General features: G+C 44.8%; 1 protein-coding gene and 1 long non-coding RNA gene across 2 annotated transcripts in view; one reads left to right on the forward strand and one right to left on the reverse strand.

Annotated features, from left to right (window-relative positions):
* LPCAT2 (lysophosphatidylcholine acyltransferase 2) overlaps positions 1–17,630 on the reverse strand; it is a 35,205-nt gene extending 17,575 nt beyond the window's left edge. The window contains exons 1-5 of the mRNA XM_083752932.1: positions 17,366–17,630; positions 6,446–6,585; positions 4,884–5,101; positions 3,259–3,371; positions 1,502–1,562 (exon numbers count right to left, since the gene is read on the reverse strand). Of these exons, the coding sequence (XP_083609058.1) occupies positions 1,502–1,562; positions 3,259–3,371; positions 4,884–5,101; positions 6,446–6,585; positions 17,366–17,563 (730 nt within the window). The 5' untranslated portion in view covers positions 17,564–17,630. The remainder of the gene's footprint in view (positions 1–1,501; positions 1,563–3,258; positions 3,372–4,883; positions 5,102–6,445; positions 6,586–17,365) is intronic.
* LOC310850962 overlaps positions 1–21,287 on the forward strand; it is a 285,884-nt gene that overhangs the window by 214,655 nt on the left and 49,942 nt on the right. The gene's annotated exons all lie outside the window — the stretch shown is intronic.

Below are 21,287 nucleotides of genomic sequence, written 5' to 3' on the forward strand. Positions count from 1 at the left end.
AGGCAAATTTGATAGTATGGGATCCTGTCCCGGGGCCAGTTTCACCACTACCTTGGATCTGGGTGGCTATCAGCAGGAGAGTAGAGGGATTCAATGTTCACTGGAATAGACAGCTGAAGTCTGTGGAACTGAAGTCTGGGCTTTAAAGTAGGAGTCGGGAACTGTTGGTCATCCAGATGTTGCTGAACTCCCAGCACCTCTGGCTACTGGGCCAAGTTTTCTGGGGCTGACGGGAGGTGCAGATTGGCAACATCTGGGGAACCAAAGGTTCCCCATTCCTATTTTAAAGATTGCAATGGGGGGAATGAAATTCATCAGATAAAGCATACAGTTGCCACCTAAATCCCCTTTCTGTTTTGGTCTAAAGGCCCTGTAACAACAAAGTGCAGATCGGTTCCAACTCCCTAGGCAGAAAAGCACACCAACACTTTTGGTTGTCTATTGTCTTTTGGAAGTCTATTGTGTTGATGAGATCTAGGCTCATTTCTGAACTGTACCGCTTCACACCACAAGGGGGAAGCTCTCCATATAAAGAAACATTCCTCACTTACAGAAGACAGAACGTTGCCTTAAACCAAGTCAGATTACATCTATTCCAGAAACAGGCACATTCCAGTATTGTTATTTAGTTTTCTACAAGAACCCCAAAGGATCTACCAACCAGAGCCTGGTGTAAAAGATATACAGTTGGGATTAATGGGACACATTTGAGCTCAATAATACATTTTTTTTCAGTACTAGAACATCACTACCTTGCATTAAAAATCCACTCCTGGTAAGGAAGGAACTGAACTCATATTCCAAAGCAGACTCTCCTGATTTGATCCAGGCAGATCATGTGTTCACTGCTGTTCCTATTCAGAGTAGACTTCTTATAATTCCATTGATTTCAATAGGTGTACTCTGAGTAGGGCCAGCTAGCGGGTGGTGCTGTGGTCTAAACCACTGAGCCTCTTGGGCTTGCTGATCAGAAGGTCAGCCGCTTGAATCCACACAACGGGGTGAGCTCCTGTTGCTCTTTCCCAGCTTCTCCCAACCTAGCAGTTCAAAATCACACCGGTGCAAGTAGATAGATACCACAGCAACGGAAAGGTAAAGTGTGTTTCCATGCACTCTGGCATTCATCAAGGTGTCCTGTTGCACCAGTAGAAGTTTAATAATGCTGGCCACAGGACCCAGAAAGCTGTCTGTGGACAAATGCCAGCTCCCTCGGCCTGAAAAGAGAGATCAGCGCCTCAACCCCATAGTCATCTTTGACTGGACTTAACCGTCCAGGGGTCCTTTATCTTTTACCTTTACCTTGCAACCCCAGAACTCTGATTCATGGATCCATTTCAGAATCTGTAGCCTGGAGGATTGCTTTGTAATGCATTAGAGGGTTATGCACCTCCTCCATTCCTCTGAAAAGGTTCATGCTTTAAATCTGCTTTTCAAATGTTTCACACTCCCCCTCCCACCTCTAGCTTTTCAGCAACAATGCATCTGACACAGCCTTCCTCACCTTGTTTAAAAGTGATCAGACATGAACGGTTTGTACATGTACCTTCTGGGAAAATCAATACCTGGGATCAAAAAAAAGAGGGAAAAAAAGAGGAGAAGACATGAATATTCCATTAATTTAAACTGTCCCACCAATTCAGCAATTCTTGTTCAAGACTCATTTGCCAATGGTTCCTTCAGACAGCAATGGGGGAGGGGGGAGGCGCACATCTTTCTGAACCTTTCTTTCTAATCTGTGGGCCATAAGATATTGTTGGACTCAAAGTCCCATCATCTTTGATCACTGGCCACAATGGCTGAGGCTGTTTGGAACAGTGGCCGGGGAAGACCCTACAATAACAGAAGCTGTAGTGACACTCCAGGAATGCTGTCCTGTTTCTTGCAATACATATGCTCCAAAATCTGATGGAAGAAAAACAGGAACACCTTTATAACACCCCAGTTCTCAAACCATGGATCACTGTCAGAGCTTTCTGCCTCCATAACTCTGATCTAATTCCGCCTCTATTGTTCCATTCCACTTTCCATATGATATATCTGCCACATATTTTGGAAATGTGTTTGTTTGCTGTACATTTGGACTTAAGATGCCATAACCAAATGTTGCATGATGGCTCCTGAGATAGCAGAACAGGGTTTTTCCTATGTCTGGATATCATTGGACACCATTTTGAATCAAGATGGCTGACTGAACCTTTCAAACCTGCAGTTGTTGTTTTCTTTAAATCACTTTATTTGCTTTGGGGGCGGGGAACCACCCAATATGCATTACCAAAAACATGTAAGGAGCATATAGCTAAGAGCATTGATTGAATCTATGTTGTGCTGTAAAATATTTGTGCCTCTTTACTTACAACCAAAATTATTTTTGTTTATTAGTGTCATCTTACACAGTTGTTCCACAAGTCTGCATGTGGATGCCGGTTATGTATTTTTGTGCTACTTGTTTAATAAGGAGATAGCATATCGTTTGGAACTTCTTTTCTGTCTTTTTTTGAAATTCTTCCTGTCATTCACCTTTGGTGTCAGTTTTCAATGCAATTTTCCGAATTTGCTGGTACCATTCAGACAGCAAGTTGTCTCCTGAAACTTACCAACTTCTACCTATTGTCAAGCGTGTCATGGATAGTAAGAATTGTAATGAGCCCTTGTTTGTAATGTTTTGACTTTCTTCATCAAATATAGATAACTATGCCACCCTGGGAACTAAGTCCAGTATCCGATCCATGATAAGTCTCACTTCATAATATATATCTATATTTTTTCCTGTAACTTTTCACAAAATCACCACTTAACGAAAATAGGCACCTGATTCTCCTTAAGCTCTCCAGCATAGTGGGCTATTAGTACTTAAGTACAGGGAATCAGGTACCATCTATGAATAATTTTGAATGAGTTATCATTCAAACCATAATACTATGAGTGGTTTAACAGGAAATAGGGGGTCTCCTAATGACTCTCAGTACCCTCAATAAACTACAGTTTCCAAGATTCTTTGGGAGAAGCCATTAATATTTACATTTGCATGAAACTGCTTAAAATGTATAATGCAAGTGAGGTTAGGTCAGCTGTTTACCTGGACTCCTACAGGGCAACTGGGCTCTCTCATTTATGCTTACAACATCCTCCATTTATCTCAGATGACTCCTTACAGGTGGCATCATTCATTTCTCAACATTTGTCACAAAGAGCCTGGAGGAGCAATTTGCACAAAGATGGTTCAGATTTTCAGCAGCTAAACCATCTTAAAAATCTTACCTGGGGCCATTGCTCCCCTGAAGTTGCTCGACGGGTTATTTCTTTGATTGTGTTCCTCCGAGAATCAGGGTCAACACGGGATACCACAACAGGCTGGAGAGCACTGAGGATCCCTGTTTAATAGCAAAAAAGAAGGAAGGAAGGAAGGAAGGAAGGAAGGAAGGAAGGAAGGAAGGAAGAAAGATTCCTATCATTTCCAAGGCCCATCCACCCACCCCCCAAAAATCTAAGAATTATTCATTGACCCTAAGCACCAGTCAAAATTGGTTTATTTATTAAGAACATTTCTAGACTACCTCCCATATCATGTGTGGAGGAGATGGTATAACAAAATTAAAATACCTAACCAGAACTTTAGAATACAGAGAGGACCTGAGGACAACAGCACTCGCCACACTTGTGATTCCCAGAAACTGGTATTCAGAGGCATACTGCCTCCAACCATAGAAGCAGTGAACAGCTGTCAAAGATAGGAGTCAATGGTAGCCTTATTGTCCATGATATTGCCCAATCCTCTTTGAAAGCCATCCAAGTTGGGAGCAAGTTCCATAGTTTAACTTTGTCCTGAATCCTCCAACATTCCAGAGTTGGAGTTCTAGAGTGAAGAGAGAGGGAGGGGGGAAAACTCTCCTCTATCCACTTCCTCTATGCCATCTATATTTTTACAAACTTAAATGATGACACCGCTTACTAACATTTTCTCTAAACTAAAAACTCCCAGATGTCACAAGCTTTCCTCACATAGGAGTTGCTCCATCCCCTTGATCGTTTTGGCTGCTCTTTTCTGAGCCTTTTCCAACTTTACAGTATCCTTGCTGAGGTGAGGTGACTAGAACTGTACACAGTATTCCAAATGTGTTTGCACCACAGATTTGTATACAGTGGTACCTTGGTTTAAGAACAGCTTAGTTTATGAACAACTTGGATTAAGAACACTGCAAACGCAGAAGTAGGTGCTTTGTTTTGTGAACTTTGCCTTGGAAGCAGAACATGTTCTGTTGAGTGCATTCGATTTGTAAATTGAGTCCCCCGCCGCTATGGGAAAGCACGTCTTGGTTTAAGAACTCTTTGGTTTAAGAACAGACTTCTGGAACACATTAAGTTCATAAACCAAGGCATCACTGTAACAGCATTGTGCTGTCTGAAGTTTTATTTTCAATTCCTTTCCTGGAGATCCCTAGCATGGAATTCACCTATTTCACAGCTGCCACACACTGGCAGGCAGGCCAGATCCTGAGCTCCCACTAGTGTCATTTTAATGGATGGCTAAGGGCTACCCTCCTGTCAATCAGATGATGGCACATGACTTTATGTCAAAGGAAGGAATCTGGAGCGCAGTCCTGAGTTTACCAACGCATGGGTGACAAGTTGGCATGTCAAAACCAATGGCCACACTGTATGCAGCTGATGGGACTTGGGAGTCCAACAACGTCAGGAGGACCAGAGGAGTCTCCATCTCTTTTCAGAATGCTGCATCATTCTGGATTTTGCTCTGTGATCCAAGAACTCTACCATCTCATTCACCTGTGTGTGTGTGTGTGTGTGTGTGTGTGTGTGTGTGTAAGACCAGTCTTAAACTGGGTGAAACCAGCCTACGTTCCCTCAAGCCTCGTAACAACACTTACTCCCAAGAATGGGCACAGAGAGATTCTCTTGCCTAGACACCGTCGACGGCAAGCCTGCCAGAACACAGACGATCCCGTCGAAGAAGCTCGAGTGCGGTGCTGCAGTAAGGATTGGTGCCTCCTCAGGACTAGCTACTTCCCCCTTCACTTTGACTTGGAAGCCCATCACAAAAAATAAGGCACGGCCTAAGAGCGTGAGGCTGGCATAGCATACTTTTCTAAGGGAAAACAGAAAAGAAAATTGGGAACCTCATTACTTCACTCATCACCAAGATCACTACCTCCTAACCCTGGAGAGAAACTAGAGGACCAGACAGAGAAGCTCGGAGGGCCGCAATTGGCTCCCCGGGTCTGCAGCTCCCAACACATGCTTTGTGGTGTTATGTACACTGAGAGCACCATATAAACGAATATATATAACATTTCATAAAGAGCTTAGCCTGCATTAAGAACATTAGAATAGGTTGCTGGATCAGGCCAATGACCCATCTAAACCAGCATCCTGTTCTCACAGTGGCCAACTAGATGCCTCATCTGGGAAACCCATAAGCAGAACTTGAGCACAAGAGCACTCTGCTCTTCTGTGGTTTCCAGCCACTGGTGTTCAGAAGCATTTACTCCTGAAGGAAGAGGCAGAGTCAGAGCAGAGCTGTCATGGCTAGTCGTCACTGATAGCCTTGTCATCCATGAATTTGTCTACCCCTCTTTGAAAGCCACTGAAGTTGGTGGCCATCATTGCTTCCTGTGGGAGTAGGCACCATAGCTTAACTGTTCACTGTGTGAACAGTCCTTTATTTCATCTGTGCCAAATCTTTCAACATACACAATATTGTTGCAACCCCTTCTCAGGTACATCAGTGTTATTATTATTTTATTATGATGACAATTACTTTGGAGACTATTACCACCATCATTCACCTTACATAGACTTAGGCAGCAATCCCATACACAAAATTGGATGAAAAACTGGTAATATTCAGAAATGCACATTCCCCACAAAAAACTACAGGGAAAACAGCTGCACATGTTGAAAAACAAATAAAACATATTAAACCCCCCCCCCCATCAAAAGAGGCACACCAAAAAGCCTTTCTTGTTATTTTTAACTGGGAAGGACACAGGATCTCATTGTGTGCCAAGGGGCAGATCTGATGGCGCCATATGAATATGCTACCAAGTTAAGGTTCTTGCAAATCTCAGTGCTCCAAAAGACAAGGACATTCTAAGCGATGGTTCTCTCACATTGAGTTCTACATCACAGAGGCAGTAAAAACACTGGGCTGCCTTGCAAAATGTGCTGACCTACACAGCGCAACCCTCAGTTCGATGTAACTTACATCCCTAGGCAATGTTTTTTAGGACTGCAACCTCGGGTGCCATGTAACCACTCTTATTTCCTGGAAGTCCATGGAGAGATACTGTACCCATGATTGTGGAGGTTGTTTCATTCCAGGATGAGGACAAAGAGGTCCTTGCAAATAATGTGCAAAGCAGTTACAGTGACAAGTCCTGCTTTATTCAGCAAGCCTTCCCTATTAAGAGGTCCTCAACAGCCATGTTACCTTTGCCATCCCAGAAGTGGCTTAGTCCCCTTCTCAGGGGTGCAGGAAGTTGCCAGGACTGCAAACGGCCAAGCCACCAGCAAAATGAAGAGCATGCATAGGACACGGAGAGGGACCAGAATTAGCCCGAACAAGAAAGCCTGGAAAATAAAGAGACAGAGTTAACCAGTCAGCTAGGCCACAAGTGATGTTTCAATTCACTTGTTTGTTTCCAAAGGACACATTCCAGAGGTACAGCGGTGATCGCATCTACCAACTCAGTAACAAACCACTGATAACCTAGCTGAGGTTAAACCATCAGACTATGACCTGGGAGATCAGGATTTAAATCCCCAATCAGCCATGAAGCTCATTGGATGATCCTGGGCCATTCACATTATCTTTCTCAACCTGACTTGAACGAGGCCCAGATCCCTTGAAATGGGCCTGATTTCTCACAGGTTTCATCATGTATTTTAATTATGCATGCCTATCCCCCCCCCCCCCCGTAATTGGGCTTATACCTGTAAATGGCTTAGAAGATTCTTTGGCAACTAAGAAGTATATAAATCAATAACACAATAACTTCAAAATGCTGTGGTTTCCAATAGAGGCTGCCTAGTCATCAAAGGCCAAGTAACCCAGTAACATACAGACATACAAGGAATGTAGTGGGCAAAAGTCCCAAGCAATTGAGTCCTGGTTTATTTAGGCATTGCAGAAGATTGCTTGGGGACAGTTCAATGGTAGATCATGCAGTTTTCATGCAGAAGGTCCCAGGTTCAATCCCTGGCATCTCCAAGTCGGACTGGGAAAGACTTCTGTCTGAAATCCTGGACAGCTGCTGCCAGCCAGTGTTGGCAGTACTGAGCTAGATGCTCTGCCTGGGTTGCTATAAGGCTCCCTACACCCTTAGAATTCTCAGTTAGTCTTTTGGTCACGTCCTAGGCAGAGATGTCTCTGGAAATAACTTGCTGGTTACCTAATCATTGACCATTTGCCAAAATACACAGAAAGCAACTTCCTGATTAGCATTATTTGACTAAGTATTGGCTCTAACATGGAATGGGATTGTTGTTTTTCCTTTTGGGTTTAAAGAAAGTGATAACTCAAAGCAAATTTAATGTAAATATTTGAAGACAAACTGAGACAGCATTATGCATTGTTGTATACTTGGATTTCTGGTCACAGGTGGCACACACAAACTGAAGTACAGTGGTACCTCAGGATACATATGCTTCAGGTTACAAACACTTCAGGTTACAGACTCCGCTAACCCATAAATAGTATCTCAGGTTAAGAACTTTGCTTCAGGATGAGAACAGAAATCGTGCTCCAGTGGTGCGGCAGCAGCAGGAGACCCAATTAGCTAAAGTGATGCTTCACGTTAAGAACAGTTTCAGGTTAAGAACGGACCTCCAGAACGAATTAAGTACTTAACCTGAGGTACCATTATAGGGTTCAAGAGCATTGACATATGTAAACTGATGTGAAACACCCCCCCCCCCAAAAAAGGAGGTTCTGTGATGCACAGGTGTTTCATTGGCAGACTGATTCATGGTGCATGAGGCTGGACAGCTCAATCTAGTAGAGCATGAGACTCTTAATTCCAGGGTCATGGGTTTGAGCTCCACATTGGTTGAAAGACCCCAGTGGATCCTTCCAACTCTACGATTCTGCTTCTCCTTGCATTTTGATCTCACCTTTCCTCCAAGGAGCTCAAAGCAGTGTAAATCGTTATCCTACCCCCAACTCCATTTGATCCTCATAACAACCCTGTTAGGTTGAAAGGTGTTGACTGCTTCATGGGTCACATAGGGATTTGAACCCTAGTCTCCAAAGTTCTAGTCCGGCACTCTAACCACTGCACCACCACCACTGCACGCTTCCAAACAAACATTTGTACACGAGTAGAGCTACTTTGTATCTGTGCTTAGCGTAACATCTGAACAAGCCTCAAGTCAAAACCCTTGCCAAACTTCCTATTTCTAACGAGCCAATTTCCCTCTCTCATATTTCGCAGCAACTAGGTCTGCAAGGACAAAGGCAGAATAGGATTAGTTAGAAGCACAGCAGATCACAATACACTAAAGTTACTTAGCTAACTCAGGAACACAGAACGCGACCTCACACTGAATGCGAAACTTGAAAGACAGCAGCAAATTTCCCTCCAAATTAAAACGAGTGCAAAGGGGCAAGTCCGCACAGGGGCAAGACAGGTAAAAGGAGTTTCTTTATGCCAAATAAGATAACGGGCCAATTAGTATCCCTGACAAGTGTAACAATTATTATTACATAATAATATGTAATATTATTACATACGCCCTCCCACCAGATGTCAAAGAGAACAACAACTACCAGACTTTTAGAAGACATCTGAAGGCAGCCCTGTTTAGGGAAGCTTTTAATGTTTGATGTATCACAGTATTTTATATTTTTTTGGAAGCCACCCAGAGTAGCTGGGGAAGCCCAGCCAGATGGGTGGGTATAAATAAATAAATAAATAATAATAATAATAATAATAATAATAATAATTAACTTGCAGCTAAACCAGTAGCATTTCACCTTCAAAGACTGTGTGCCTCATCATCTGATATTTATAGGAGAAACAGCAGAACGAAGTTCTGAGGAAGTTGTGAAATTCTCTTCCTGTGAGGTATTGAATACAAGTTTACAGATTCACAGAGAAGCTTTGGATATTTGGTGCAAAAGGCTGGGGCTGATGATCTAATGGATGAAGCCAAAACAAGGGGGTGGTTGCAAGGTTAGCCATGCAGTTTTGGAACAGCAGGTTCATTCCCTGTTTTCGAGTTATTTCATCAGTGTTCTTTGAGGAAGTTTGGGTGGCCCATGCCTACCTCCACTGTCAGAGGCAGCAATGCTTCTGAACACCAGGTGCTGGAAACTGCAGGAGGGGAGAGGGCTCTTGTGCTCTGCTCCATTCTTGAGGGCTTCCCACAGGCATCTGGTTGGCCACTGTGAGAACAGGATGCTGGCCTAGATGAGCCACTGGCCTGACCCAGCAGACCTCTTCTTATGTTCAAAAACAATGGCATCCGAAGGTTGTGTCTGATGTAAAAAATGTCATGCACATCAGGGGTGGAGAACCTGTGGCCCACCAGATTGTGATGGGCTCCAAATCCCCTCAGCCACAGCCAGCATGGCCAATGGTCAGGGATGGTGGGATCTGGGAGTCCACCAGCACTTAACTTAGAAGGCCACAGATTCCCTCCCCCAATTCCCTGATGTGAATTCACACCCTGGCTGTGAACGATGATGCTTGGGCCTCCCTGAGGAGGAGAATCAGCATTCTCTGGATGCATTCACAAAGCAGCTCACTCCACCTTCCCCACTTTGCCCTAACTGTTAATTTCCACATTATATTTGAGCTTTCACACGAAGTAAAAGCTACTTTCAGAAATACAGTGGAATATAGAGCAGGTTTAGCCCTCATTTCTGTGTTATTTGCAAATGGATTTATCCTGGAAGCCGGTAACACTGAAATGAACGCTTAAAGTGTGCTATATTTCCACTATATTTGCTGAAGTGGCTTTTATGTAGTATGAAAGCTGAACTATCATGTGGAAATTAACAGTCAGGGGGACATCAGGAATACAGAATAAACTGCAATGCAACCTCAGATTACTGCCATGACAAAACAGACACCCGAAATTGTGGAATCCACAAGACCTCCATTTTGAAAAATGGGACTTTAAAACATGCACACATGAGATTCAATGCCCAAAATAAGAATAGCAAGCTAAGAAGAGCCCTGCTGGGTCAAGCCAGAAGCCCATCAAATCCAGCACCCTGTTTTCACAGTGCCAACCAGATGCCACTGGAAAGCATGCACCCAAGTGCAACAGCCTTCTCCCCAGCAACCGGGTGGCACAGAGCAATCCACATGTGTGAAGCCACAAATGCAGATCACTTCTGCCATTCATCACACTCAAGCTTGGAGAAATGGCATATTCAGGCGCTTATCAATTCTAGCAGAATGTGAGCTGTATTTATTAATGAAGCTGCCCAGGCCAAAGAGTCTGCCAATTTCAACACACTACAGAGAAGGACTTGACTGTCTTCATGGAGAAGATTTGTATATCCCTGTAAAAAGGACCCATGCATGAAGAAGCCTTTCCTCACATGGAGTGGCCTCTATTCAGATCCCTGAAGGCAACTTTCGGCCAAACCTGCTGAAAAATGGAGCAAGAAGCTATTGGCTTCTTTTTACTGTTAAAATAAATTAAACAAATCAAAAATTATGTTTCTGGTCTCTCAAGCATGTTTTTGCTTTATTATTATTATTATTATTATTATTATTATTAATAATAATACCCTGCCCATCTGGCTGAGTTTCCCCAGCCACTCTGGGGGGCTTTAAAAGGCTCTAGCCAACATTTTTACAGAGCTTTTAAAAGAATTGCTTTCCTCTAAATATGGTACTGAAGGCTTTTGGAGCAACAAGTAATGCAAAACTGTCTTAGAACATTAATGAACGTTTGCAACACTTCTTCAGAATGTCAGGTTATACCTGCTCTTTGAGGAAACATGCTGGTCCTGCAGCCATATGAAAAACCTGTGATCTTTGGCGGTAAATAGGTACATAACATTTCACCTCGAACAGTATCAGGGAGTATGACCTCTGTAACCAACAGCTATCACCAGCTGCAGCAACAATGGCTCCAGTTTCATACACAGAGCAGGGGGAAGAACAACCTTCCCTGTGCATAGGAAAAACTTAGCATTCTGCATTGAAGAGGTGGGGAACCTTTTTCAATCCATGAAGCATTCTGGGGGCTGAAGACCAGTGGTGGGCGGGCCACAGGGAACAGTGGGTGGAACAATTGACACTTTTAAAATATTTGTGCAAGAGGCTCTGATCTAGCCACTGGAAAGTCAAAGATTTACACCTTTCCATCTTCCATCCTGGCAGGGAATAGGAACTATCGCCATTCAAGGACACATCCTAGCCAGCCAAAAACTCTCAATGAGGGGGCACAGCAGGCTGGTGAGGGGTGTGCCTTGGGCAGGGTCCCAAGGTCCACACATAAATGACCCACCACCTCTGATATATTAGGAGGGTACTCAAAATATAAACACCCTCAATCTGCATTTTGGAAGTGGTTTGGTCCTGAAGGGACCGTCCCAAATGCTTTCTTGAACATTCAAATCTGCTGATAGGTCCCCCCCCCCAAAAAAAACATAATGCCACCTGCTGCTGCACTGAATTCATTTGCACTGAGAACATCCCTTCTGCAGGTCATGGTGAAAAAAGCAGAAGATCTGCGGGGTGGAAGCAGGGCAGAGAACAGGCTCTGCTTTGATAGCCTGGGTTTGAAAACTGTGCAGTCTTCCTCTTTGCCACCAAGGCAGATATGCTCTGGGTACTTCCCCATAGCAGCTTATTGTGGAGTCTCAATGTCACATCATCCTCACCAAACTGTCACCCCATATTATGTTTCCATTTAATCTGGATAGATTAAAAAAAACAAAACCCTGCAGAAACAGTAAATCTGGTTTAAACTGGTTAAAAATACATTGAAATCACTTAAACGCATTAAGAGAATCTAAAAAGCAGTCAGATACCCTGGAAGATAGCAATTTCAGGAAGCAGGAAAGAAGTATCTCCCAGTGATCAGATACGGGGCATGTGGAAGGGCCACCAAGAACTGGAAGGGAAGTGGTTTATCTTAGCTTTGAAATTACAAGATAGAAGCACTACACTTCTCAACGAAACGGAAGGTGGGTCCGGAGTGGGGAAGTTTCACAGGGCTGGCTGGGAGTCAGCCCTCTTTTCCGGCCACATAAAGGAAACACACAAAGTTTCATAAGCTTCCTCTTTGCTCGTCTAGTTCTGTTGGCTGGGTTTGCATGCCCTGTGCCCCCACTACTCAGTTTAGACTGCAACACAACACATACATAGGATCATAAAATTGTAGAGCTGGAAGGAACACGATGTGGCATCCAGTCCAACTGCCATCAAAGCAGGAATCACAGCTAAAGAATCCCTGACAGGTGAAGTCCCACTGAAGTCAGTGGCACTTACTTCCGTGTAGACCTGTATCAGACTGCACGGTAAAGCACTGATCTGCTCAGACATGCTGCAGAAAACATTCCATGGGCATGATTTAGATGCTCTGGATCAACCTGTCATCTTCCTAGGATTAAAATGACCTCAGAAAATGTTGGCAGGGTGCCTTTCTTCAGGGTGTAGTTCAGAGGTCCACGGCAAACTAGCAACATGGGAACAACCTTAGAAAGCCACTAAGGCAGAGGTGGAGACTCTGTGACACTGTGTGTGTGTTTGTGTCCCCCATAATTTTAGGCAGGGTTATTCCCTACCCCACTTAAAGAATTTGGCAATAGAACACAGGACTTCCTGTATGCAGAGTTTGTGGTCATCTGCTATGCTACAATGCTAAAAGCAACACAGGTTACTTCGAGATGGCCCTCTTGGTGTGCGTTCAACACAATTTGCTTGTGCAAAGTTTGCAGTAAGGTTACACGTGACATCAGACGTTAAAAAGATAAGAAGAGCCTGCTGGATCAGGCCAATGGCCCATTTAGTCCAGCATCCAGTTTTAACAGTGGTCAGCCAGATCCCTATGGGCAGGGCTTTTTTCCTTCCGGAACTGAGTCCCTGCACCTCTTTGTTGTGTTGTGGAGCCAGAGTACAGCTATCATGGTCAGAGCCAGTGTGGATTAGTAGTTAAGAGCGGTGGACTCATAATCTGGTGAACTGGGTTCGCCTCCCCGCTCCTCCACATGCAGCTGCTGGGTGACCTTGGGCTGGTCACACTTCTCTGATGTCTCTCAGCCCCACTCACCTCACAGAGTGTTTGTTGTGGGGGAGGAAGGGAAAGGAGATTGTTAGCCGCTTTGAGACTCCTTAGTAGTGATAAGGCGTGTTCTCCAATAAATGAGAGCACGTGTTGCGGTGTGGGCCACCGGGCCAGACCTCTTGTTGCCAGGCAGGTTAACAGTTGTTGCCTGGCATTGTGATTGGATAACCGGGTTGCTGGGGCAAATTGTATGTTGCAAATTGGGTGGGTGGGACCATGGTCTTTAAATATTGGTGCACTCTGGTTTCTCTTTCTCTTTGCAGAGTGCATCGGATCGCCCGCCCGCCCTCTTTTCCGGTTGACCTTGCTTTGCCTGTCATGGGGTCGTCTGCCTTGGCGCAGGGGCCTAGTAGGAATTTTGCCATTTGGTGATTGGCTGTGCCATTTGGTTTTTGCCTACTACTCAGCAATTCGTCACAACTTGTAAGGTTGCGGTTAGGCATTGGTTATAATATGCTGGTGGTGGAGGGGTCAGGCTGGGCTTGCCCCTCCCATTGCGCTGAAGGGAATTCCGTTAAAGGAATCCTGGGGCTTGCCATGATTTCGTCCAATCCCTGTCATGGGACCAGGGCCGCCCAATCCCTGTCATGGGAATCCTTGTCATAGGATCTGGGCCGGCAAGCTTTCGGGGAGCTGCTGGGGTGAGCGGCGTGGGTCCGACGCTTAGCTCAAATGACCCCCAGTTTGACTTTCTCTTCTACTGGCTACCGATCGGACCTCGGGATGTCAGTTCTGTCCCAGGCGGGGGGACAGATAGTCATAACCAATGTCTAAACAACCACTCACTGATTTTGTATTTTAATAAAGTTGTGGCCAAAATAGTGCCCAAAAACCAAAACTAAATTACGTATTATGTGTGAAGTTATTTGAGGGGTGGCCTGGGGACCTACACACGCAAAGCGGGATATCAAATCCAAACTCTTCTTCTTCTTCTTTCCTCCATAAATCTGTCTAATCTTTTAAAGCCATCTAGGTTGGTGGCCATTATTGCCCTCTGTGGGAGCAAGTTCCATGCTTTAACTATGTCCTGCATTAAAATGTCCTTTCTTTTACCTGCCCTGAATCTTCCAATATAAGTAGCATCTACTGGCTGACTCCAACAAGTGGAGGTAGAACATAGTCTCGTCCTTTCAACAAATCTGAATGAATGTTCCATCTTTATGTAGCATTCATTCTGATTACAAGCGCTTGTCCACACCAGAGTTTAATGTGTGTTTGCAACTATCTATGGTAAATGTCACTTCAGTGGCACTTTTCTTGAGGTTAACATTTCACAAAAAACTTCTTTTTCTTCTTCCTCTATAAGAAAATTACAGTACGGAAATCCTGGAAACATTTACTGGGGGGTGGGGTGGATTTTGCTGAGAAGTGAGAAAGCAGAAGTTTGAACCAGACACTGACAATTCTGGGCTTGAAACAGAAGTCAGGAAAGTATCAGAATGTCTGCATAAAGCAAAAATATTATATTTATGATCAAAGCCCACCACAATGCAGGATTCAACATACCACTTGTATTAAGAATGTTGAACAAAGCAACTGCTGATCTGAAGTCTGTGCAATGGGGAGAGGGGGGCATCAAGTTGCCAGTGTGTGTGTGTGTGTGTGTGTGTGTGTGTGCTTGTATCCCTCACATCTGATCTATGGCAGTATTAGAATAACAATACTCTGAATTGGAATACAACCATTTGCAGAGGTTGTAGTTTGAAGTATATCTGGAATTCCAGAAACACCTTAAGGTGAGATGAGATGAAGATTCCATGTCTAAATCTGATCCCATTAGCTATAAAGTTAAGTTCACCAGAAGCGGTCTCCTACCAGGTCAGACAATTTGTTCATCTGTCCCAGAACCGCCTACTTCATGGGTGGGGAATCCACATATGTTCAGCTGGAAGGCCATATTCCCTGAATATTCCAGGCTGGGCCGGGGAGCGGGTTGTAGGGGAGTTTGCATGGATGGAGAAACAGCTGAAACCCTTACCCTTGGACAATCAGCAATATATTCCGGTCATACTGAGCTATGCTGTTCCCAATACATTGTGGAAGGGAGGGGGAGAAAACAGGACAGTGCCCACTGATAATATATTTCTGGGCAATCTGCCTTAGATCAGCAAAACTTTCCAAATGTTTAAAAATAGTAACAACAAAATAGTTTCCCCACTTCTAAATTAGGCCAAAGGAATGCAGAAAGCAAACCAGATATGAACTAATTTTGTGTTTAAAGGGCTGCATGCGCAATTCACATTCTTGCCTTGAAAACAAAATTTTGGAGCTCAGAACATGCTCAAAGGCTCATTCTTTAATTCTAACAGTATGCTTTCTGTTGGTACTTCTTAGGTTTCTTTCTTTTCTTTTCTTTTAGGAGATCCAACAGGCTTGAAGTCTGCATGCCCCCATCAAAGCATGGGCTCAGTTTCTCATCTTTAAAATGGAAAGAATAGTGGCCTACCTAACAGAAGCAGTATGAAAGCAAAAGGAAGCAAATTAAGTTATTGCACATAGAAAATAAGAACAGCAACAATTTCCTGCCACGCCTGTGTGGACATAGGAACCTGCCTTATATCAAGTCAGAACATAACCATGCCTCTATAATCAGGCCTTTGGCTGTTTAAAGTTTAAACTATCTCTGGCCTTTTGAATTTGTTGGTGGGGGTTGTTTTTGGTTCTTGGTTATTAATTTTGTGCTCTCATTTTGAATTTTCATGTTGTATACCGCCCTGTGATCTTTGGATGAAGGACAGTACATACATTCAATTGATAAATAAACAAAACATACATTGGTCTATGTAGCTCAGTATTGTTTACACTGACTGACAGAGGCTCTTCAGGGCTTCAGGCAGGAGTCTCTCCCACTCCAGGCATTGGGGACTTAACTCGGGTCTTTCTGCCTGCAAAGCAGATGCTCTACCAATGAGCTATGAACCTTGCCCTTAAATAGAAGGAACATAGAAAGTTGCCTTCTATTGCATTCTTCCATCTAGCTCAGTACTGTCTACACGGACTGGCAGGCTTTCAGGTAGGGGACCTGTCCAGCCCCTACCTGGAGATGCCAGGAATTGAACTGGATACTTTCTGTGTGCACAATGGATTATCTATAGCACTTCCCCTTTAAATAAATATAGCCAGTTATTACCTAACCACAGCATCCAAGCAAAACAGGATGCTCAATAAGCATCCCATCTGGAGAAGCCCATCATGTATAAGGAGGGACCACAGAAGCAGAGCACAGGCTTCGCAGCCAGGAGGGTCCAATGCTGACATTTCCAGCTTGGCTAAAGGGCCTCCACTGAGGACCCCAGATATTGTTGACCAATCAAAGTCCCAAACACACTGTCTGACTCCAGTCAAGTTCGCATATTCATATCTCTGACCAGGAAAATAGATTTTGTTGTTTAAGCACATGTGGAGTTCAACTATTAAAAGACACTAGAACCAATGCTAACTAGAAGATTTGTATATACTATCCCCACTCATGTATTTTATTTGCTTGCTTATAAATGATGCCTTATCCCCATTTCACGGATCAATCAGCTGAGGCCCTGGCTGAGATCAGGGCAAACTCTCCCCACCCCCCAAAAAACCAAAGAACCCTCACATGCTCCATACAAAAAATGAGAGAGAAAGGATGCAAACGGTTAGCATCCAGCTGCCAACTGAAGGATGAAGCTGCCTCTTTCGCTTGCAGGAAGTTGACCCGAGAGCGCCAGGCAGGTGGGGCTCTGAAGAATTCTAACAGAACGCATTCTTCGCCTGCTTATGTAATAAGGAGGCAGACTCTTTTCAGCCAGAACCGCCGCCGCCCCCTTCTCTGTCTGCGGACACCAAACGGAGACCCAGAAATAACTGCGACAGATTTCATTTCTGCAATCTTCAGCATGGCTTTTTGCTTTAAAAACGCCTGTCAATGTTTGCAAAGCGCAGCGCCGTGCGCGCGCATTGTTATTATTATCATCATCATTGAAGAGGCATTTGCAAAGGGCCCCTTTAACCCCCTCCCTAGCGAGCTCGCAGGCTGCCCCCGTGCCGTTCACCCCGGCTGCCCCTGGCCATCCTCCTTCCCCACCCCCGGGGTCTGTTTACAGCGGCTGTCAATCCCCTGTACCCGGGATTTATCCTTTGCATCCAGGCGCGTCTCTTGCACGAAGGGGTTGATCACCAGCGGCGAGGCGAGCGACTGCTGCCTGGGCAAAGTGAAGACCGCCCTCGGTTGCAGCGCTGGCTCCGACATGCCGCCGCCTCCCGCCTGAGCTGCAGATCCGCCTCCCAGCGCCGCCACGGCCGCTTCTGTGCACAGAGTCATCGCGGCCAGGCGAAAGGAGAACCGGGAGATGCTGCGAAAGGCGCTCGCTCCTCCTTGTCTCCAGGGCGCCTGCGCACAATCCATCAACCTGGGAGCTGGGAGGGGGGATTTGCCAACGTTTCCACCTGTCCCTGCTCCTCTGCCTTTTAACAGCAGCTTTCTCGGCGGACTCTAGCAGGCGGTGGCTATTTTAGGTCGCTTAGCTGTGCTGGAAGACCTGTATTAGGACTCTAAATTGCGGTTCTTTGGGACAGTTGCCAACTTATTGACCAGAACCTGCTCCTCTGCCTTTTAAGAGCAGCTTCCTCTGCGGACTTTAGCAGGTGATAATTTCCAAAGTGTAGGTGCTGCCACGCTGAAAGATCAATTTCTGACAAATGCAGAATAAGTTTTATGTGGCACCTGCAACAGGTGCCAGTTCTGCAGATCAGAGCGGTCCAGGGAGCTTTTATGGAGTGAGGCAATCTCGCACGTAAACTGAAGGATGACTGTATCAGTTCTCATTCTTGAAAAGTGTAACTTAGGTAACTCTGCCTTTAAATGCAAACTGAATCAAATTTCCCCACCACCCCTGGCTGAGCTGATGGGCATTGTAATCCAATACATCTTTAGGGTGCCAGGATGGCAAAGTCTCTTATATACATAGACAGATGTCATTTGTTGTAATCGTGGTGATGAAGGAAAGTATTTCCCTTTTTGGCCAAACTCATCTGGCTCCTGGGACCCTTTTGCATTGCCTCTTCATACAATGACCTGATGTTAGAAATGAGCTGTCAACCACAACCCCCAGATCTTTTTCCTGAGGAGTTACTCATAGCAGGTTCTGCCCCCATATATGGGTTTATGTGGCAAACAAAAGAGCTGTGCTGTTCTCCCCCCCCCCCATATGAGAAGCCAAGAGCAAAATAAAACAGGAAGAATGAAAAGGAAATGCAAAGCTTTAGAAAGAGGAAATATTTAAGCAGGTTATTTCCCGTTTACCTGCTTTTTTTAAAAGGGAAGCCTTTTTTAAACACACACAGACATAAATAAATAAAATAAAGCTTAATCATATGAAAACATCCACTTAGCAAGGGCCATCAGGAACTGCTAAGCTTGGGAAGTGTATTGGTAATACAGTGGTACCTCGGGTTACATACGCTTCAGGTTACATACGCTTCAGGTTACAGACTTCGCTCACCCAGAAATAGTGCTTCAGATTAAGAACTTTGCTTCAGGATAAGAACAGAAATTGTGCTCTGGCGGTGTGGCGGCAGCAGGAGGCCCCCATTAGCTAAAGTGGTGCTTCACGTTAAGAACAGTTTCAGGTTAAGAACGGATCTCCGGAATGAATTAAGTACTTAACCCGAGGTACCACTGTAAATCTTTTCCGAAGAAGTGGCAGTTGTATTACACCTCTTGGACTGGCCACATAACTCAGGAAGACGTCTTTGCATAAAACACGTAAGAGCCTCCTGGATCAGGCCAAGGGCCCATCAAGTCCAGCATCTTGTTCTCACAGTGGCCAATCAGATGCCCCAAAGGGAAATGCACAAGCAGGATTTGAGCACAAGAGCACTCTTCCCTCCTGTGGTTTCCACCAAGTTTTCCAGAAGGTTTTTCAGCTAGGGCAAGAGACTAGACTTCGGACCTCCGCTCCTGTAGTGAACTGTGTGGAATATATCCTATAATAGGCTATCTGTAACTGGGCAGATTGCTCCCATCATGAAATAAAAAATATAGCAATTGTGTCTTTCCAATTCATGAACATAAGTTTCCAGAAAGTAGTGTACTGGTTACAGTAAGATTGAGAACATCAGACACAGGGGCTGAAGGAGACCTCTCCATCTGGAAATCACAACAACAAACATCATTGCACAATGTCACTACTCCCCCAAACTTTCTGCACATGTGTTCCTCTGTTCCCCCATGATTCCCCCATGGAAACATCAGGAAAGAACTGCATGCTGGTTTGTTGTTGTTTAGTCGTTTAGTCATGTCCAACTCTTTGTGACCTCATGGACCAGAGCACGCCAGGCACTCCTGTCTTCTACTGCCGCCCACAGTTTGGTCAAAGTCATGCTGGTTGCTTCGAGAACACTGTCCAACCATCTTGTCCTCTGTCGTCCCCTTCTCCTTGTGCCCAGCCTTTCCCATGATGAATTCTGCATATAAGTTAAATAAGCAGGGAGACAATATACAGCCTTGCCATACCCCTTTCCCAATTTTGAACCAATCAGTTGTTCCATATCCAGTTCTAACTGTAGCTTCTTGTCCCACATAGAGATTTCTCAGGAGACAGATGAGGTGATCAGACACTCCCATTTCTTTAAGAACTTGCCATCGTTTGCTGTGGTTGACACAGTCAAAACTTTTGCATAGTCAATGAAGCAGAAGTAGATGTCTTTCTGGAACTCTCTAGCTTTCTCCATAATCCAGCACATGTTTGCAATTTGGTCTCTGGTTCCTCTGCCTCTTTGAAATCCAGCCTGCACTTCTGGGAGTTCTCGGTCCACATACTGCTTAAGCCTGCCTTGTAGAATTTTAAGCATAACCTTGCTAGCGTGTGAAACGAGTGCAATCGTGCGGTAGTTGGAACATTCTTTGGCACTGCCCTTCTTTGGGATTGGGATGTATACTGATCTTCTCCAGTCCTCTGGCCACTGCTGAGTTTTCCAAACTTGCTGGCATATTGAGTGTAGCACCTTAACAGCATCACCTTTTAAAATTTTAAATAGTTCAGCTGGAATACCATCACTTCCACTGGCCTTGTTATTTGCAGTGCTTTCTAAGGCCCATTTGAGTTCACTCTCCAAGATCAGCTCAAGGTCAGCAACCACACTACCTGGGGTGTACGAGACATCCATATCTTTCTGGTATAATTTCTCTGTGTATTCTTGCCACCTCTTCTTCGTGTCTTCTGCTTCTGTAAGCCACTCTGCAAAGGTAAGAATCAGATTTGTTGCTCCACCTACTTTTGCCTCTGGTCCCCCACCCACTGTGGCATGCGTCCCCCAGAAAGGAGGGGGAATGTGACCCTAAAGCTGAGAAAGATTCCCCATCCTTGGGTTAGAGGGTTGGATAAGACCTTGAGAGACTCAGGTTGAAATCTCTAACTGGCTGCAAAGCTTCTTGGAAGAAAGATAGTATGGGAGTCACACAGCGGCTGCACCAGAAAAAAAAATGGGGGGAAGGGCACAGAAGAGGCAAAGTACTGTACTTTTTCATGTATAAAATGAGGGGTTTTTTAAAAATTAAAAATTATGTTAAAAATTGGGGGTTGTCATACATGGATAGTGCATAGGGGGGACACGGGATTGGTTGTCAGTGGCTATTGGTTGTGTTATTGGTGCCTGCAGCAAGGGCTGGTGTTGATTGGCTGTCATTGCAGCAATTGGGCAGGCGATTGACAGCTCCTGCCAGTGAGGGGACAGATGATAGTTTGCTTTTGTGACGCATATGAGTGGCGGAGTATGACAGGCGGGTGAGTGTTTTTCGTAAATCCCCTCCCCAAAGCTCTGGGCAATCTCCCCCCATTTTCTAAATTTGGAGTCCCCCCAAATAGGGGGCATCTTATACATGGGAGCATGTTATACACGGGGAAATACGGTATATTTTGATGGGAATGAGAAAGAAAAATAACAGGATATGTTAATGACAGGAGTTCAGAAATGGGGGGATGGACAAGTGTGGCAAACTCCTTGTTTAGGGGAGATGCTTGGCCCTCCTTCCTCCCTCTGATGTT

The sequence above is a fragment of the Podarcis gaigeae genome, assembly GCF_964106915.1.
Source record: "Podarcis gaigeae genome assembly, chromosome: 8".
In the NCBI taxonomy this organism is placed as follows: domain Eukaryota; kingdom Metazoa; phylum Chordata; class Lepidosauria; order Squamata; family Lacertidae; genus Podarcis; species Podarcis gaigeae.